Source organism: Choloepus didactylus, chromosome 9 (genome assembly GCF_015220235.1).
Source record: "Choloepus didactylus isolate mChoDid1 chromosome 9, mChoDid1.pri, whole genome shotgun sequence".
Lineage (NCBI taxonomy): Eukaryota > Metazoa > Chordata > Mammalia > Pilosa > Megalonychidae > Choloepus > Choloepus didactylus.
In genome coordinates this window covers 69,860,140-69,876,479 of record NC_051315.1, presented here as the reverse complement: position 1 = coordinate 69,876,479, position 16,340 = coordinate 69,860,140, and the positions used below count along the sequence as shown (strand labels likewise).

General features: G+C 35.0%; 1 protein-coding gene across 1 annotated transcript in view; it reads left to right on the top strand.

Moving 5' to 3' along the window:
* Positions 1-16,340, top strand: part of CWC22 (CWC22 spliceosome associated protein homolog) — a 98,657-nt gene that overhangs the window by 42,626 nt on the left and 39,691 nt on the right. Inside the window, exons 5-11 of the mRNA XM_037850050.1 lie at positions 1,536-1,781; positions 4,884-5,012; positions 10,955-11,123; positions 11,541-11,594; positions 14,745-14,880; positions 14,968-15,174; positions 15,260-15,322. Of these exons, the coding sequence (XP_037705978.1) occupies positions 1,536-1,781; positions 4,884-5,012; positions 10,955-11,123; positions 11,541-11,594; positions 14,745-14,880; positions 14,968-15,174; positions 15,260-15,322 (1,004 nt within the window). The remainder of the gene's footprint in view (positions 1-1,535; positions 1,782-4,883; positions 5,013-10,954; positions 11,124-11,540; positions 11,595-14,744; positions 14,881-14,967; positions 15,175-15,259; positions 15,323-16,340) is intronic.

Here is a 16,340-nt window from a genome sequence, read left to right as displayed (position 1 = left end):
TGTGTTCTTGTTTTCATTCATCTAGAGATATTTACTTGTTTCTCTTGCAGTTTCTTCTTTGCCCCACTGCTTGTTTAAGATATTGTTTAACTTCCAAATATTTTTGAATTTTCCAGTTCTCAGCCTGTTTTTGAAATCCAGCTTCATTCCATTATGGTCAGAGAAGATCCTTTGTATAATTTCAGTCTTTCTAAGTTTATTGAGACTTGTTTTGTGACCCACCAAATATTCTATCCTGGAGAATGATCCATGTGTACCTCTGAAGAATGTGTATCTGGCTGTTGGGGGTGCAATGTTCTGTCTATGTTTGTTAGGTCTAGTTCTTTTGTCATATTATTCAAGTTTCTGTTTCTTTATTGATCTTCTGTCTAGATATTCTGTCTATTGATGAGAGTCATGTTTTGAAGTTTCCAGCTATTATTGTAGAGACATCCTTTACTCCCTTCGGTTTTGACTGCTTTTTTATTTCCATATAGATTGTCTCAATATATTAAGGCAGACTATCTCAAATTTATCCTTCAGATTTAGCTAAAATCTATTCCGGTTCCTGGTGATGCAGTGCTAACATGAAACTTACTTTTATCTAACTATATTTCTGTAACTCATGATTGCACAAAGCAAGAACAGAAGGTTCTGCAAGTTTCCAAGGCAATATATGTAAAAAAAAAAAAAATAGCTAAGTGGACAACTTTTCTCTGGGGAAAGATAACAAAAAGCAAGGACTCACTTTCCTGTTTAGTTTAAAGTTTCAGGGTTTCAAAGAAGAAGACTGATTGTTTGGAAATGATTAGCTTAAGAAGGATAATAGCCTTCATTAGTAAGGAAGAGTTAATTTACAGCTAGAAAGTAGTTGGAGTTGTTTTGTTTTTTTTTTTTTTTTTAATGTTTCACAAAACCAGAAGCTTCTAAAAGCCTGAAATTTCTAATAAAAACACCAGTTTTATCAAGAAACAATTTCAAATATTACATTTTTTCTGAGTCTTACTCCTAAAATTGCCTTTATTGAAGATGAACTCTGATTTCTCCTCTATACAATTTATGATATATATCACACCCCGTCTTGTCCTCTTAAAACCCTATTTTCATGTCATTCCTAGTCAGAAGCATTTAATGATTTCTCTATCACCTTCAGTTAAAAAAAAAACAAAAAACTTAAACTCTGTTGCTTGTCTTTCAAGAGTCCAAAACAGTTTGACTGTAACTCATCTTCCCAGCTATCAACATATATAATTATTTATTGTTACCTGGTTATTCCACTAATTCTTGCCTGAATACCCCTGTTCATTTTTGAGTATTTATTCCCTCTTCTCTTAACTAAGTTTCAGAATGCCACCCCTCTTCTCCTACCACCAATTTAAATCCTTTTACACCTTCAAGATCTAGTTTAAGTTACATTTTCTCTATGATGCACTTCCTCAACCTTCCTCCTACCCTGATAGAAATTTATGGTTTCTCTCACTAATTTGTTTTGTAGTTCATTGTAGGAATGTATTTTATATTGTCTTTTCTCCTTTTTTCAAATATTAATATTACAGAAGTAGAGATCGAGAAAAACGCAGAGAAAGAGAAAGAGAGATGGACCGGAAAAGGTCCCGGAAATCCCCGTCTCCTGGGAGAAGAAGTCCAGAACCATCGGTAACCCAGAGTTCCTCTGCTCAAGATGAACCTACTACAAAGAAGAAGAAAGATGAGTTGGATCCTCTCCTCACTCGTACTGGTGGAGCATATATTCCTCCTGCAAAGCTCAGAATGATGCAAGAACAGATTACGGATAAAAACAGGCATGTTGATATTGCTAAGTATACAAGGCAGTGATATCCTCATTGATATATATATATATATATATGTATATAGTATATACAATGCCCTAATTGACCTTGGCTGTTGAGAATTTACATTAGGTGACAAAATAGAGACTTCAAATTAAAGACTTCTTTCCTTTTTTACTCTATAAGCTGCATTGGAGCTCTGCATACTACTTTCCCTTGCATTAGCCCATAACTTCTTTATTTTTTTACATGAATCAGTTTAAAAACTTGCAGAAAAGAGCATTTATCTTTCTTTTTTTGTAATTTTCAGACTATTATTCCTTTCATAGTTGCATGCATGCCTTTTAGTAGTGACCATTTTTCATAATAATGAAGAGTACTGTGGATATTGTAAACTTAAAATGACTCTCTCAGTTGGGCTACAGCTGCAGTCAGCAAACTTTTTCTGTAAAGAGCAAGAGAGTAATATATTTTAGGCTGGGGGTCATATGGTCTCTGTTGCAAGTACTTAACTTTGCTGTTGTAGTGTGAAAACAGCCACAGATAGTATATAAACAAATGAGTGTAATTGTGTTCCAAGAAAACACAGGCAGTAGATGGGCCTAGTTTGCTGACCCCTATACTGATGTATAAAACTAAGTTGTGACTTCTATTTTTCCTCCTTTTCTTAGACCGTAGAGTGTTAGAACATAATTTTTGCTAATCTAAGACAAACAAAAAATATATACATACGACTATTCACACTAAAAACACACATTCTTCCGTTTTCTAAAGAAGTAAATTGTGGGGAACTATATAGGAAACAGCAGCTAAATTTTCAAGACTGTTCTCTAGTGGAATGAGATGATAAAGATGGTACTAGAAATAAGGTCCCCTGTTGAAATGGTCACTCAGTTGCTAGGTAGTTAGTAAAAAAAGATTGGGATAGAGGGTAGCTAAGCTTTAAGAAAACATAATTACAGGTGAGCCAAGTAGTTTTCCCACATCTTTTCATGCATATTTTAATAACAACTTGAAAGTGCTTGCAGATATTATGTAAATGAAACATAGGTTTATTTCAAGAATTAATTTGGAGTAAAAATGTCATTTATATAAGGTAAACTATGAAAATTTGAAATGAATTGAAAAAAAATTGAGAGCTAGAAAAAGCACATTAGATGACATTAAATTCACATCTAATGAGATTTTCTTTATGTGTCATCATATTCCAGCACTTGGTAGTGACATCGGAAGTGTCTGTTGAAAAGGAATTAGGAGATGGCTTCTGGTTAGTGGGAGCTTCATGATCTGTTAGTCATTTTACTCTTAGAGAAGGCAATGGTGGCAGCATTAGTGAGGAGTATTTGCCATCTCTAATCCAGTTCAAAGCAATCCTAATTATAAAAAACTAGAAACATTGTTATTAATCCAATTCTGTCTTTCTTATAAAGTGGGCAGAGGAGAGTCAGATATATATGCAATTTTAAGCAGAATTCTGGAAAATAATTTTGAAGTCTGTTCATAGGCTTGGTAAAGGTAACAGGAGAAATGAAAGTCTTTAAGAGTAGTCTATAATCTTGTTTTTCAGTAGATACTTACTAATCAGGTGAATTGTAGATTTTCTAACTGTACTTGATACAGTCTTTTGATCAAAGTGTATTAAGAGGTTGTGATTATTTATCACCAATATCTTATTGATTAGGCTAGTTGTTAAGCATAGATCTTATTTCTCTAGAGACAAACCAAAGGGCTGGAGTAGGAAATCTATATACAATAATAAACTGACTGAAAGTCCGTCTGCTTTCTATCTCCACCGTCTACTGGCAGTTCTAAACAATGCCAGTGATACTCTTTCCCTCCAGGGCAGACAGCTTTCACCATCCCTCCTTGGTACACTGCTCCAGAGTAGGGATTCTTAACCTACAGACCTTTAAGAGATCATGTATAGTATTCAGGAAATCCATGAACATGGATGGAAAAATAAGTAAAGTTTACCAATCTCTAACTAAAATTAGCATTTCCTTCAATTAGGAATGTAAGCAACAGACCATAGTATTGCAGATATCTCATAATATTTTGATATCTCATTATGTGACATATCTCAATATTTGACACCTCGATATATTATTTATGGCTCTTCTACTTTGCAATTATAGTAATTATGCCTACCACCACATTTTGTAAGAAGCACATAGAATAGTGTATCAAACTTTTGTTCTTTCATGTTTTGAAAACTGTTTCATTATGATTGGTGTCCTTTGTAGTCCTAAGTACTTATATAATTCCAAGAAGTCCATAGGCTTCACCAGACTGCCAGAGAGTTGCATGAAAGAGAAAAAGATTTAAGAATTCCTGCAACTGAAGTCATTCCACAAAGAAATAATTATTTAAACCGATGAATTGTATAGTTTTAAAGGACCTTAAACTTTATGAAGTTCAATCTAAAGAAACGCAGTTAGGCTAAATAATGTAGTTAAGATCTAATTATTACAAAAAAAGAAAAAGAAAACAATAGCATAGCTATCTAACATTCATGTAAGTGTTCTTTATAATATTTAGAACATTCAGCCCCAAAATTCCATATAACAGTTGCTTTTCCTGTAACTATTACAATTTCTCTATAGTTTAAAATGTGTAATTTTGTTGCCTCATCATTTTTATGAGAAGGGACATAATAAAAGTTTCCTCTTTATGGCTTATAATACTCATGTGTTTCATATTATGTTTTTTTCCCAAAAATAATTACTTTATTTTTAAGTTTCATTTCGAGATAAGTTTAAGTAAATGAAGGTTTATAATATAAAATGAATAAGCATTGAATCTGACCAATAAAGGAAACTGTTTTAAATTGTTGTAGATATGGACATAAGGACAAAACATTGTCCTTATAATTTTACGTTATTGAAGAGAAGCAGTCACTGCTTAAGCATCATATTACAGAATATTGAATGTGGGTTAGGAGATACTCTCTTACTACATAATCACCATTATTTTTATGCGTTTTTGGGTCATTTTATCATGTAGATAATGTTAAAAATAAATGCTAAGTATTTTTCGTGTTCACATTGTAACCTCTTGTCATGTAATTTTTTATGTTCTTAAATTTTAATCTCTTTTAAAATCAATTCTTTTTAGCTTAGCATATCAGAGAATGAGCTGGGAGGCCTTAAAGAAGTCAATCAATGGTCTTATCAACAAAGTCAACATCTCTAATATAGGTATTATTATTCAAGAGCTTCTTCAAGAAAATATAGTTAGAGGAAGGTAAGCACACCTATTTTTTTGTAGTATTTCATAGCAGTTTTTTCAAAGGAACATAGTATCTACATGAACAATAAGCGTTGATTAATTGTGTTACTACATTTCAGAGGTAGGTGAGGATATTTCTTTAAAATATAGTTCTTATAAAAATATAAGCTACTCACAAATAACTTGTACCTCACTATTAAAGTTGCGTGGAATTTTTGTTTTTCGAGAAGCTTTGATGTCACATACTGAGTTTTGCACAGGAATTTGTTTATTGGATGCCTCAAATAATGTAAATCCGTGAGGAGTAATGAATGTTAAATATTTATGGATAAGAGCTACCTCAAACCAATTTAATTTATAAAGAAAGCAAACAGAATGTCAAAAAAATGGGAAAGATCAGCAATAAGTTTTAGAAAAACAAAAGGTAATGGCTTACCATTTTCTTTGTGGTTTTAAGCAGTTGGTGATGTTTTAAAGAGTTAGGAAATAGAAATATTCTATATTCTATTTATTATTTTATGATTCGAGAGCTGTTTTCTCAAGTCATGACCCTGATCCATCATCTCAAAAAAAACATTGACTGGGGATATAAGGCAAAGTGGAACATGCTTTGGGTGTTACAGGAAGTTGACCAGGAGGCAGCCACTGCCTCAAAAGTAAGTAGAGTCCTCAATTTTACTTAGAAAGAAGCAGATCAGAGAAGTTAAATAATTTTGCTTGAGATCCTCAGAACCACAATAGAACCTACCTCTTAATTCAGTGATCTTATTACCCAAGTGGCTCTCCGTCAAAGAGGATAGTGCCTTTTTGAGGAGAGGATCCCTTTCTCATTAAAATCTTTTATTTTGCTGAGGATTATCTATTAATGAAGCATAGATTTCTGTTCTGTCTCTATTAACTGTGTAGACTCTGTTCCTTTGGGTTAATCATTTATTTTTTCTAGTACCTTGCTTTTGCATAAATTGTGACTGTAAGATTGATGAAACAGAATAGGCAACCAGAGGCAATAGTGAGTTTCTAGCCTTGGAAATCACCAAAGATAGAAGAGCAAACATTTCCCTAAATGTTTCTGAAATATAGGCTTACCTGAGGCAGGAGGCTGGAGAGATGTCTTTTCATACCTCTTTCTCATAGATTAAAACATGTTTTATTTTAAGAATAAGGGGCTCTACACATATTTATCAATTTGAACCCAGGCAGTCTGGCATAAGAGTCTGTGCTCTGAATCACTGAGCTATCCTGCTTCTCTATATTTATTAAATTAAAGCAGCCTTTTCCAAACTGATAATAACTTTAAAGAAAGATGCACTTTGGAAGCTCTAAAATCAAGTCCACCTATTTTCTTGATTATTGGAAATCTCAGACATTTTAATATACTAGTGGTATTGTGAGTCTTCAAGAGATTGTTATTATATATAGTACTAATTAATTGCCCAAACTTATTTAGCAGTGAAACCCTTTGGAGAAGATCTTATTAACAGCTTTGTCATGATGTTCATGGGAATGAAATTTGGGAAATTTTGTACATTGACTTGATGTCATTCCTAAAAGTTTGGCTAATAAATATGGCCATATTCTTATAATACCAAGTTAAAATTGTCTTACAGCTAAGTAGGGAAAAAAGAAAAAGGTAAAATTTTTCCCTCAAAATTGACCCAGATATTTTTCATAATTCCATTAAAAAGTTTCATAAATCCATGAGAAGTGACAAATGTTTTATTACCAGCTATAAAACAGTTAGGTTCTAGGCCCTGTGCTTAATTTTTTTTTTTTTTTTCATTTTTATTGAGATTGTTCAGATACCATACAATTATCCAAAGATCCAAAGTGTACAATCACTTGCCCCTGGGTACCCTCATACAGCTGTGCATCCATCACACTTAATTTTTGTTCAATTTTTAGAAACTTTTCATTACTCCAGACAAGAAATAAAGTGAAAGATGAAAAAAGAAAAAAAGAAAAGGAAACTCTAATCCTCCCCTATCCCTAACCAACCCCCCTCAATTGTTGACTCGTAGTATTGATATAGTACATTTGTTACTGTTTATGAAAAAATGTTGAAATACTACTAACTGTAGTATATAGTTTGTAATAGGTATATAGTTCTTCCCTATATGCCCCTCTATTATTAACTTCTAATTGTATTGTCATACATTTGTTCTGGTTCATGGAAGTGATTTCTAGTATTTGTACAGTTGATCATGGACATTGCCCACCATAGGATTCAGTTTTATACATTCCCATCTTTTGACCTCCAACTTTCCTTCTGGTGACATATATGAATCTGAGCTTCCCCTTTCCACCTCATTCACACACCATTCGGCACTGTTAGTTATTCTCACATCTTGCTACCAACACCCCCATTCATTTCCAAACATTTAAGTTCATCCTAGTCGAACATTCTGCTCATACTAAGCAACCACTCCCCATTCTTAAACCCCATCCTATATCTTGGCACCTTATATTTCATGTCTATGAGTTTACATATTATAATTAACTCCTATCAGTGAGACCCTGCCATAATTGTCCTTAGTGTCTGGCTTATTTCACTCAGTATATTGCCCTCGAGGTTTTGTCATCAACCCGTTTTTTTTTTAATATGGTTTTGTTCACTCACCATACATTCCATCCCAAGTAAATAATCAATGGTTCTCTGCATGGTCATACATTTATGTGTTCACCACCTTCACCACTATATATATAACGGCATCTACATTTCTTCCACAAGGTGGGAGGGAGAGTCAAAGAAGGTAGAGAGGCAAAAGAAAGAGGAAAAAAAAATGACAGCTAGGAAGTAGCAAAAGGAAAAATAACCTTAAATCAAAGTAGAATAAAGAATCAGACAATACGACCAATGTCAACTGTCTAACATGCCTCCCCTATCCCCCCCCCTTATCTGCATTTACCTTGGTATATCACCTTTGTTACATTAAAGGAAGCATGATACAATGATTCTATTAGTTACAGTCTCTAGCTTATGCTGATTGCATCCCTCCCCCAATGCCTCCCCATTTTCAACACCTTGCAAGGTTGACGTTTGCTTGTTCTTCCTCGTAAAAGAACATATTTGTACATTTTATCACAATTGTTGAATACTCTATAGTTCACCAAGTTACATAGTCCCAGTCTTTATCTTTCCTCCTTTCTTGTGGTGTCTCACATGATCCCTACCTTCCTCTCTCATCCATATTCATAGTTATCTTTGTTCAGTGTACTTACATTGTTGTGCTACCATCTCCCAAAATTGTGTTCCAAACCACACACTCCTGTCTTTTATCACCCTGTAGTGCTCCCTTTAGTATTTCCTGTAGGGCAGGTGTCTTGTTCACAAAGTCTCTCATTGTCTGTTTGTCAGAAAATATTTTGAGCTCTCCCTCATATTTGAAGGACAGCTTTGCTGGATATAGGATTCTTGGTTGGCAGTTTTTCTCTTTCAGTATCTTAAATATATCACACCACTTCCTTCTTGCCTCCATGGTTTCTGCTGAGAGATCCGCACATAGTCTTATTAAGCTTCCTTTGTATGTAATGGATCGCTTTTCTCTTGCTGCTTTCAGGATTCTCTGTCTTTGACATTTGATAATCTGATTATTAAGTGTCTTGGCGTAGGCCTATTCACATCTCTTCTGTTTGGAGTACACTGCGCTTCTTGGATCTGTAATTTTATGTCTTTCATAAGAGATGGGAAATTTTCATTAATTATTTCCTCTATTATTGCTTCTGCCCCCTTTCCCTTCTCTTCTCCTTCTGGGACACCAATGATATGTACATTATTGTACTTTGTTTCATCCTTGAGTTCCCGGAGACACTGCTCATATTTTTTCATTCTTTTCTCCATCTGCTCCTTTGCGTGTAGGCTTTCAGGTGTTTTGTTCTCCAGTTCCTGAGTGTTTTCTTCTGCCTCTTGAGATCTGCTGTTGTATGTTTCCATTGTGTCTTTCATCTCTTGTGTTCTGCCTTTCATTTCCGTATATTCTACTGGTTGTTTTTTTGAACTTTTGATTTCTGCCGTATACATGCCCAGTGCTTCCTTTACAGCCTCTATCTCTTTTGCAATATCTTCTCTAAACTTTTTGATTTGATTTAGCATTAGTTTAAATTCCTGTATCTCAGTTGAAGTGTACATTTGTTCCTTTGACTGGGCCATAACTTTGTTTTTCTTAGTGTAGGTTGTAATTTTCTGTTGTCTAGGCATGGTTTCCTTGGTTATCCAAATCGGGTTTTCCCAGACCAGAACAAGCTCAGGTCCCAGAGGGAAGAAATATTCAGTATCTGGTTTCCCTGCGGGTGTGTCTTAGAACATTGCTCCAGCCTTTGATGCCTCAGTTCAGTGTGCTTTTCTGCCCAGCAGGTGATGCCTGTCAGCCTATAATTCTTGACTGGTGTGAGGAGGTGTGGCCGTGTTCCCCCAGGCTCTGGGGTCTGGTTCTGAATGGATAGGGCCCCACCCCTTTCCTCCTAGATAAGACAGAGCCCCCAGGTGGAGGTCATTAGCATTTCAGTGATCTCGCTCTCTATGCTGTCTCCACCCTTCCCCAAGTCACAGCCCTGGAAACTGAATATGACTGGGGCTTTCTCCACTGAGCTGAAAAAGAAACAGATAGTCCCCTTCAGACCCAGTCCAAGGCGACCCTCTGGCTCTCCAAGGTCAGTCGTCACCCAAAACCTCTGTTTTTTGGGGATTCGTACCTGTAGTGAGCAGTTCACACTCGCTACTTAAAACCCCAGTTGGAGCTCAGCTGAGCTATATTCGCTTGCTGGGAGAGAGCTTCTCTGTGGCACCACGAGGCTTTGCAGCTCGGGCTATGGGGGAGGGGGTCTCACGACTTGGTTCCACAGGTTTTACTTACAGATTTTATGCTGTGTTCTCAGGCATTCCTCCCAATTCAGGTTCATGTATGATGAGTAGATGGTCTCGTTTGTCCCCCCGCAGTTATTCTGGATTATTTACTAGTTGTTTCTGTTTTTTTGTAGTTGTTCCAGGGGGACTACTTAGCTTCCACTCCTCTCTATGCCGCCATCTTGCCCCGCCTCTCTGTGCTTAATTTTAACTTCTTTTCCTTATACACCCACTCTGAAATGTAGGCTCAACAAGGTTAAGCAGCCAGTAAGTGGCCTACCCAGAATAAACAGGTTTGTGTGACTCCCAGGCTCACATTCTTTGCATTTTGCCTGTTACCCCTTTAGTTCCCTCTCTTGTGTGGGCTGAGATCTCTTTCTCATTTTCTAATCTAGTGATTTAATTGTCATACCAAAGTGTGAAAACTGTTAAATAATTATTTGTTATTGCACTGTTTAAAATAACACTTCTGTTAGCCCACTCTATTAGCTCTCCTTTTCCTCATCCAATGCATATAGAAACATGGCCTTTTAAAAATGAGTTAGAAGTGGAGTGTTTTATTTTTCTGATATTGTTTTAACATTCATCCTGCAGTGCTTTTATTGTCTTTATCTTTCAAAAGAATATTCAAAGTCTTCAGTTTTATTTCATTAAAAGAGACAATTTTATATAAATGGTGGGCTCATAATGAAAATTGTAGGTTAAATCTAAATTTAGTACTTATGAAAGAGGTCTTGAATTTTCCCGTGAATTTTTTGAAAATGTTAAATTATTTCTAAGAAGTTTAGAAAATTCAAGGTCATAATTAGATATAACAGGCAAGAGCAGGAAAAAAAGGAATTATATTGAAAGAAAAAATTTGAAGAAAAATTTGTAGATAAAAATCATAATCTATTTAATAAATGAACAAATTCGGGTTTTGTTTTCTCAAAAGAAGTATTTATTTATTAGTAAGACAAATCCAGATGAAGTGGTGAAAAATTGGCCCTGATAATAGCTTTTGTGTTTATTTACACAGGAAGAATATTACTGGTATTTTAAATGAATTTATATTCTTTCTTCTAATTGTATTGGTAATTATTGTCTCCTATTTTTTTTTTCTTCCTCTTTAAAACAGAGGACTGCTGTCCAGATCTGTTCTGCAAGCACAGAGTGCTTCTCCAATCTTCACCCATGTTTATGCAGCACTGGTGGCAATTATCAACTCAAAATTTCCACAAATTGGAGAATTAATCCTCAAGAGGTTAATTCTTAATTTTCGAAAAGGCTATCGAAGAAATGATAAGGTATATATGATGAGTTTGAATGTAGTCTGCCACATAAGGACAGACTAATAAGCTAATATAAACAGTTTCTACATAGGAGTGTTTTAAAAAATTGTATGCTTCATCAGAACTTTTTTTGTTCTACTGAATATCCCTAGTCTCTAATGATGATGAGTCACAAAAATTATAACTACAGAACTGTAACCAGCCAGAAATGGTACTCTTCCACATGTGTTACTTTTTTTGCTGGTTGTTTTTTTTTAATCGTATGTGTGTTTGTATTGTATTAGATTTTATCTTGTAACTTTCTTATAATATAAAAATTGACCTTGTGCATTACATATTTTAAGTAGTGTGTTAGTAAGCTGTAGAGACTACAGAAAAATGAAAATTGGTTTTAGTTTGTAGATTAACTTTGTCTCTACCTTTACTTTTCAGCAACTTTGTTTGACTGCTTCAAAATTTGTAGCACATCTTATTAACCAAAATGTGGTAAGTAGTTATCCTCAAAGCTAGTTCCTATTCAGTAGCTTTAGAACACAGGTTGATGCTACTTCAGTGACATATCTCTTGTTTTGTTTGATTTATACTTCTTGAGATAAGTATGTTGGTTGATATTTTAGTGTTTAAAACTACAATAAATGCATTTAATGTTCTTTGATGTAAAGACAAACGAGAGCACTTGTAAATATTTTATCAAGTTGATCTAAACTCTTAATACCGCACATGGTTACTTGACCACAGATTTTTCCCTCAAAGAATGTAATTTAATCATTTTTATAAAAAAATAAAATTGATACCTCTTGGAGACAGAAGAAGATGGTGGCATAGAGAGGAGTGGAAGTTAGTTAGTCTCCCTGGAACAACTAATAAACAACCAGGAACAATTAGTAAATAATCTGGAGTAACTGCTGGGGGACAGCAGTGACTGTCCACACATTGTGCACCAACCCAGAATGGGAGGAATGCCTGAGATCGCAGCATGGCGTCTGTGAGTAGAAACTGCAGACCCGAGCCGGGAGCCCCCTCCCCCCACAGCTGCCCAAACTGCAAAGCCTTGCTGTGATAGGGAGCAGCACTCTCTGAACAAGTGAATATACCTCAGTCCAGCTCCAACTGGAGTTTTAATTGGCAAATGTAGACTGCTCAGTGCAAGCTGCAAATCCCCAACAAGCAGAGGCTTTTAGTGACAACTGACCTCGAAGAGCCAGGGGACTTCTCTGTTCCGGGAAGGGGAGCCCAGGGGAACAAGTGCTATCTCTGGCTGATGGGTGAAACTGGGGGCCATGAACTGGCCCTGAAAGGGGGCTTTCTATTCCTTTTTCTCTCTCTCAACCCAAGCAGCTTAGCGGAGAAAGCCTCAGCCATTTTCAATTTTCAGCACTCTGATCCAGACAAGAGTGGAGATAGCAGAGTCAGAGAGACAAAGAACCTATTTAAATGCAGATGATAACTCCCTAGAGGATATATCTTCCCTAAGAGGAAGAAGGTGATTTGCCCAGCTCTACTACCTACCTTCCATTCAGAACCAGACCCCAGAGCCTGGGGGAAAAGAGCCAAAACAGAAACTAAGCAGGCCACACCTCCTTATACCAGTCAGGAGCTACAGGCTGCCAGGCGCCACCTGCTGGGCAGGTTGGGGTAAAGCACAGCAGCTCGAGGCCTTACAAAGTGTGTCAATCTTCTAAGACACACCCTCAGGGAAATTTGATACTAAATATTGCTCCTTTCTGGGACCTGAACCTGTTCTGGTCTGGGAAAACCTGATTGGAGGTAACCTAGGAAACCAGATGCATAGACAACAGAAAACTACAACCTGTTGCAAACTATATACTACAGTTAGTAGTATTTTAACATTCTTCCATGAACAGTAACAAACATACTATACCAAAAATATGAATCAGTAATGGAGGTGGGGGTGGTTAGGGGTATGGGAGGAATTGAGCTTCCTTTTTTTGTCTTTCTTTCTTTTCTGGAGTAATGAAAATGTTCTAAAGGTTGAAAAAAAATTGTGATGGATGCACAGCTGCATGATAGTACTGTGGGCAATTGATTGGACACTTTGAGTCATTGGATAATTGTATGGTATCTGAACAATCTCAATTAAAAACTAATAATAAAAAAATTGATACCTCTTCTTTCCTTGTACCTGGTGTTCATGAGAACCTAATAAATATTTATTTATTTTTATCTGCAACAACAGATATTTTTAAAATCAGCTTATAAAATATAGTAGATCAACTGCTTTTAATATGTTTTAAGTGCAAATAATTTTATCATTTATTGCTCATACTTTTTTGCTTATTTTTTGTTCACCCACTATTTTAGAGTTTCTATTTAGATTCTGCTAAACTTGAAAATAGTAAAATTGCTCTTGGTCATGCTCAAAGGTTTTCTTCAGATATGTTGTTATCATTTTTAATTTAATATCTATGTTTAAGAGGAAGAATTTTGAAGTCATACATTCTCATTTCCATGACTCTGTGACAGTAAAGAACGTTTACTTCTTACCTAAATGAAATTCTTTCCAGTGTTCACACTTAGGAACCTTTTAGTTTTTAACCTAATTAACACTTATTTATACTATTACATGATGACTTGGTACTTAAGGTCCTGAAAACTTAATTTCACATGTCTGTAACAGCACAGATTATATGTTTCAGTTTTTGAATATCTGTTAGGCTTATATCAGAAATATTTTTGGCATTGCCACAACACAGTTAAAATGATAAATATTTTGCATCTTCCCACTACGGAAAAGGGTAATGTTTTCTTATCACTGATGTAAGACTGTTTGACTTAAAAAAATATGGTTTTTTGTTGTTACGCTCAATGTGAGGAAGGTATTCTCCTTAGTCAAGATTTACACTGCTCCTCCTTCCCATCTCAAATAGTTATACATATGTATATACTTATACATATGTATGATGTTTTGAACATGTTTCTAGTTCATTTTCTTTCCATAGAAAGCTTCTTAGAGTTTTATTCCTTCTCTGGCATTGTTTATAAAATGAATTTTTGAACATAACCAGTGTGAATAGTTTTATTTAATTAAAAAAATAAAGAGGAAGTATTGAAAGTTGTCATTGTGTACCAGAAACTTAAGATATTTTCTAATAAAATTAATGTCCATGTAACTTTACAACTATTTGCTCTCTGTCAGAGTTGCTAATTCAGGGTGAATTGGGAAATGTGTATATACAGTTACAGTCATGGAGAAGGATATTATAAAAAGAATCTATTACTCTTCTTAACATGATGATTATGAAAATAATTATATTAAAAATTAACCATTTTTAACTTCTATTTTGAGGTTAATTAAACGATGGTATTTCCTGAATATAATGTGTGAGAATATTTCTTCTGAAGATAAGACAAATAGTTGTATTTGGTGTAGCATAGCAAATTAAGATTTTTGGGGACAATCATCTGGAAATTCTTAACAGATGTATAGTGAAAGTGAAAGAAAATTTGTGTCCCATGTTTGGTATATTTCTAGGTACATTATAAAACTTTGCGTATCATATGTGTTATATTATCATTGCAATAAACAAATTAACTAATGTTTAAGCTTTCTATCAACAGTAAGTTAATATATGTAAAAGCATTTTCTCTCTTCTAAATGTTTGCATTCTGTTTAAGGCACATGAAGTTTTATGCTTAGAGATGCTCACTTTGCTCCTGGAAAGACCAACAGATGATAGTGTTGAAGTAGCCATTGGTTTTCTCAAGGAATGTGGCCTCAAATTAACAGAAGTGTCACCAAGAGGAATTAATGGTAAGTGTATTCTGGCTTTGATATTGAGCATTTTTTTGAGTATTATAATATTTATTGCTTATTTTATTGTCTATTCTTTTTGTTTAGCTATATTTGAACGCCTTCGAAACATTCTCCATGAGTCTGAAATTGACAAAAGAGTTCAGTATATGATTGAAGTGATGTTTGCAGTACGTAAGGATGGATTTAAGGACCACCCTGTTATCCTCGAGGGACTTGACCTAGTGGAAGAAGATGATCAGTTCACCCATATGCTCCCTCTAGAGGATGATTATAATCCAGAAGATGTTCTTAGTAAGTCTGGGGCAGAAATTGGGAAATGAGGCACCAAAAAATGTAAATATAGAATATAAACATAACTTTAATTTATTTTTTTAAGATGTTTTCAAGATGGATCCTAACTTTATGGAGAATGAAGAGAAGTACAAAGCCATTAAGAAGGGTATGTAGAATTTTTTAAAAGAATTATTTTTGGATAAATAGAAGTGAGTTTGGGAGTTATATAATACTGATGAAAAGGAAATATTTATATATCACTTGTTCTTCCCCCAATCCCCCTTCCCCACCCCCGTAAAAAAATACCTCTTTTCTTCACTGTTTCCCATGCATCATTCTTCTTTCTAGTGCCTGCCCATGTGTCTTAGTTTGCCAGGGTACTATGACAAATACCACAAACTGGTTGGCTTAAACAGCAAGGATTTTTGTCTCACAGTTTTGGATACTAGAAGTCCAAAAGCCAGGGTGTCCACGATATCACCCTTTCTCCAGCAATCTGTAACTCAATCTCTGCCTCTATTAAATGACTGACTGTTTCCTCTCTCTTATTCAATCGTATTCACTGTGTCCAAGTTTCCTCTGTTTATAAGGACTCCAGTAATATTGGATTAAGGTCCACCCTGATTCAGTTGGGCCTCCTCTTAACTAATAGGATCTTTGAAGAGCCCATTTACAAATAAGTTCACATCCACAAGATCAATTAAGACTTGAGCATGTCTTTGTAGGGGGCATGATTCAGTCCATAACACCATGGTATTACTACATTCTGAATTATTTACTTTATTGTCCCTTTCCTCTTTCTCTCCCTTTAAATTGTCTGCAACCTTTAAGTCTCACCCCTCTTAAGAAATATTCGTAGATTACTCACACCCTGTATTAAACTTCTCTACTACTTACAGTCTATGCCACCCTGTTTAATATTCAGTTAAGTATTTTACTTTATTGTAAAGTGCTGTCTTTTATTATTTCTTGAGGGCAGGTTGGTATTTATCTCTGTTTCCTGATAACATCAATCACAATGCTAGGTACTATATCAGTGCCTTATAAATATAAGTTAATTATTATCATTTGTACATCATGAGTATCATGCCAGCACCAATTTTGGTCAGATTTTGGCTTATATTTTTTCTGCCATCACTAGCTAAGTGATCTGGAGCAAGTTACTTTTTTGATGTAAGGATAAA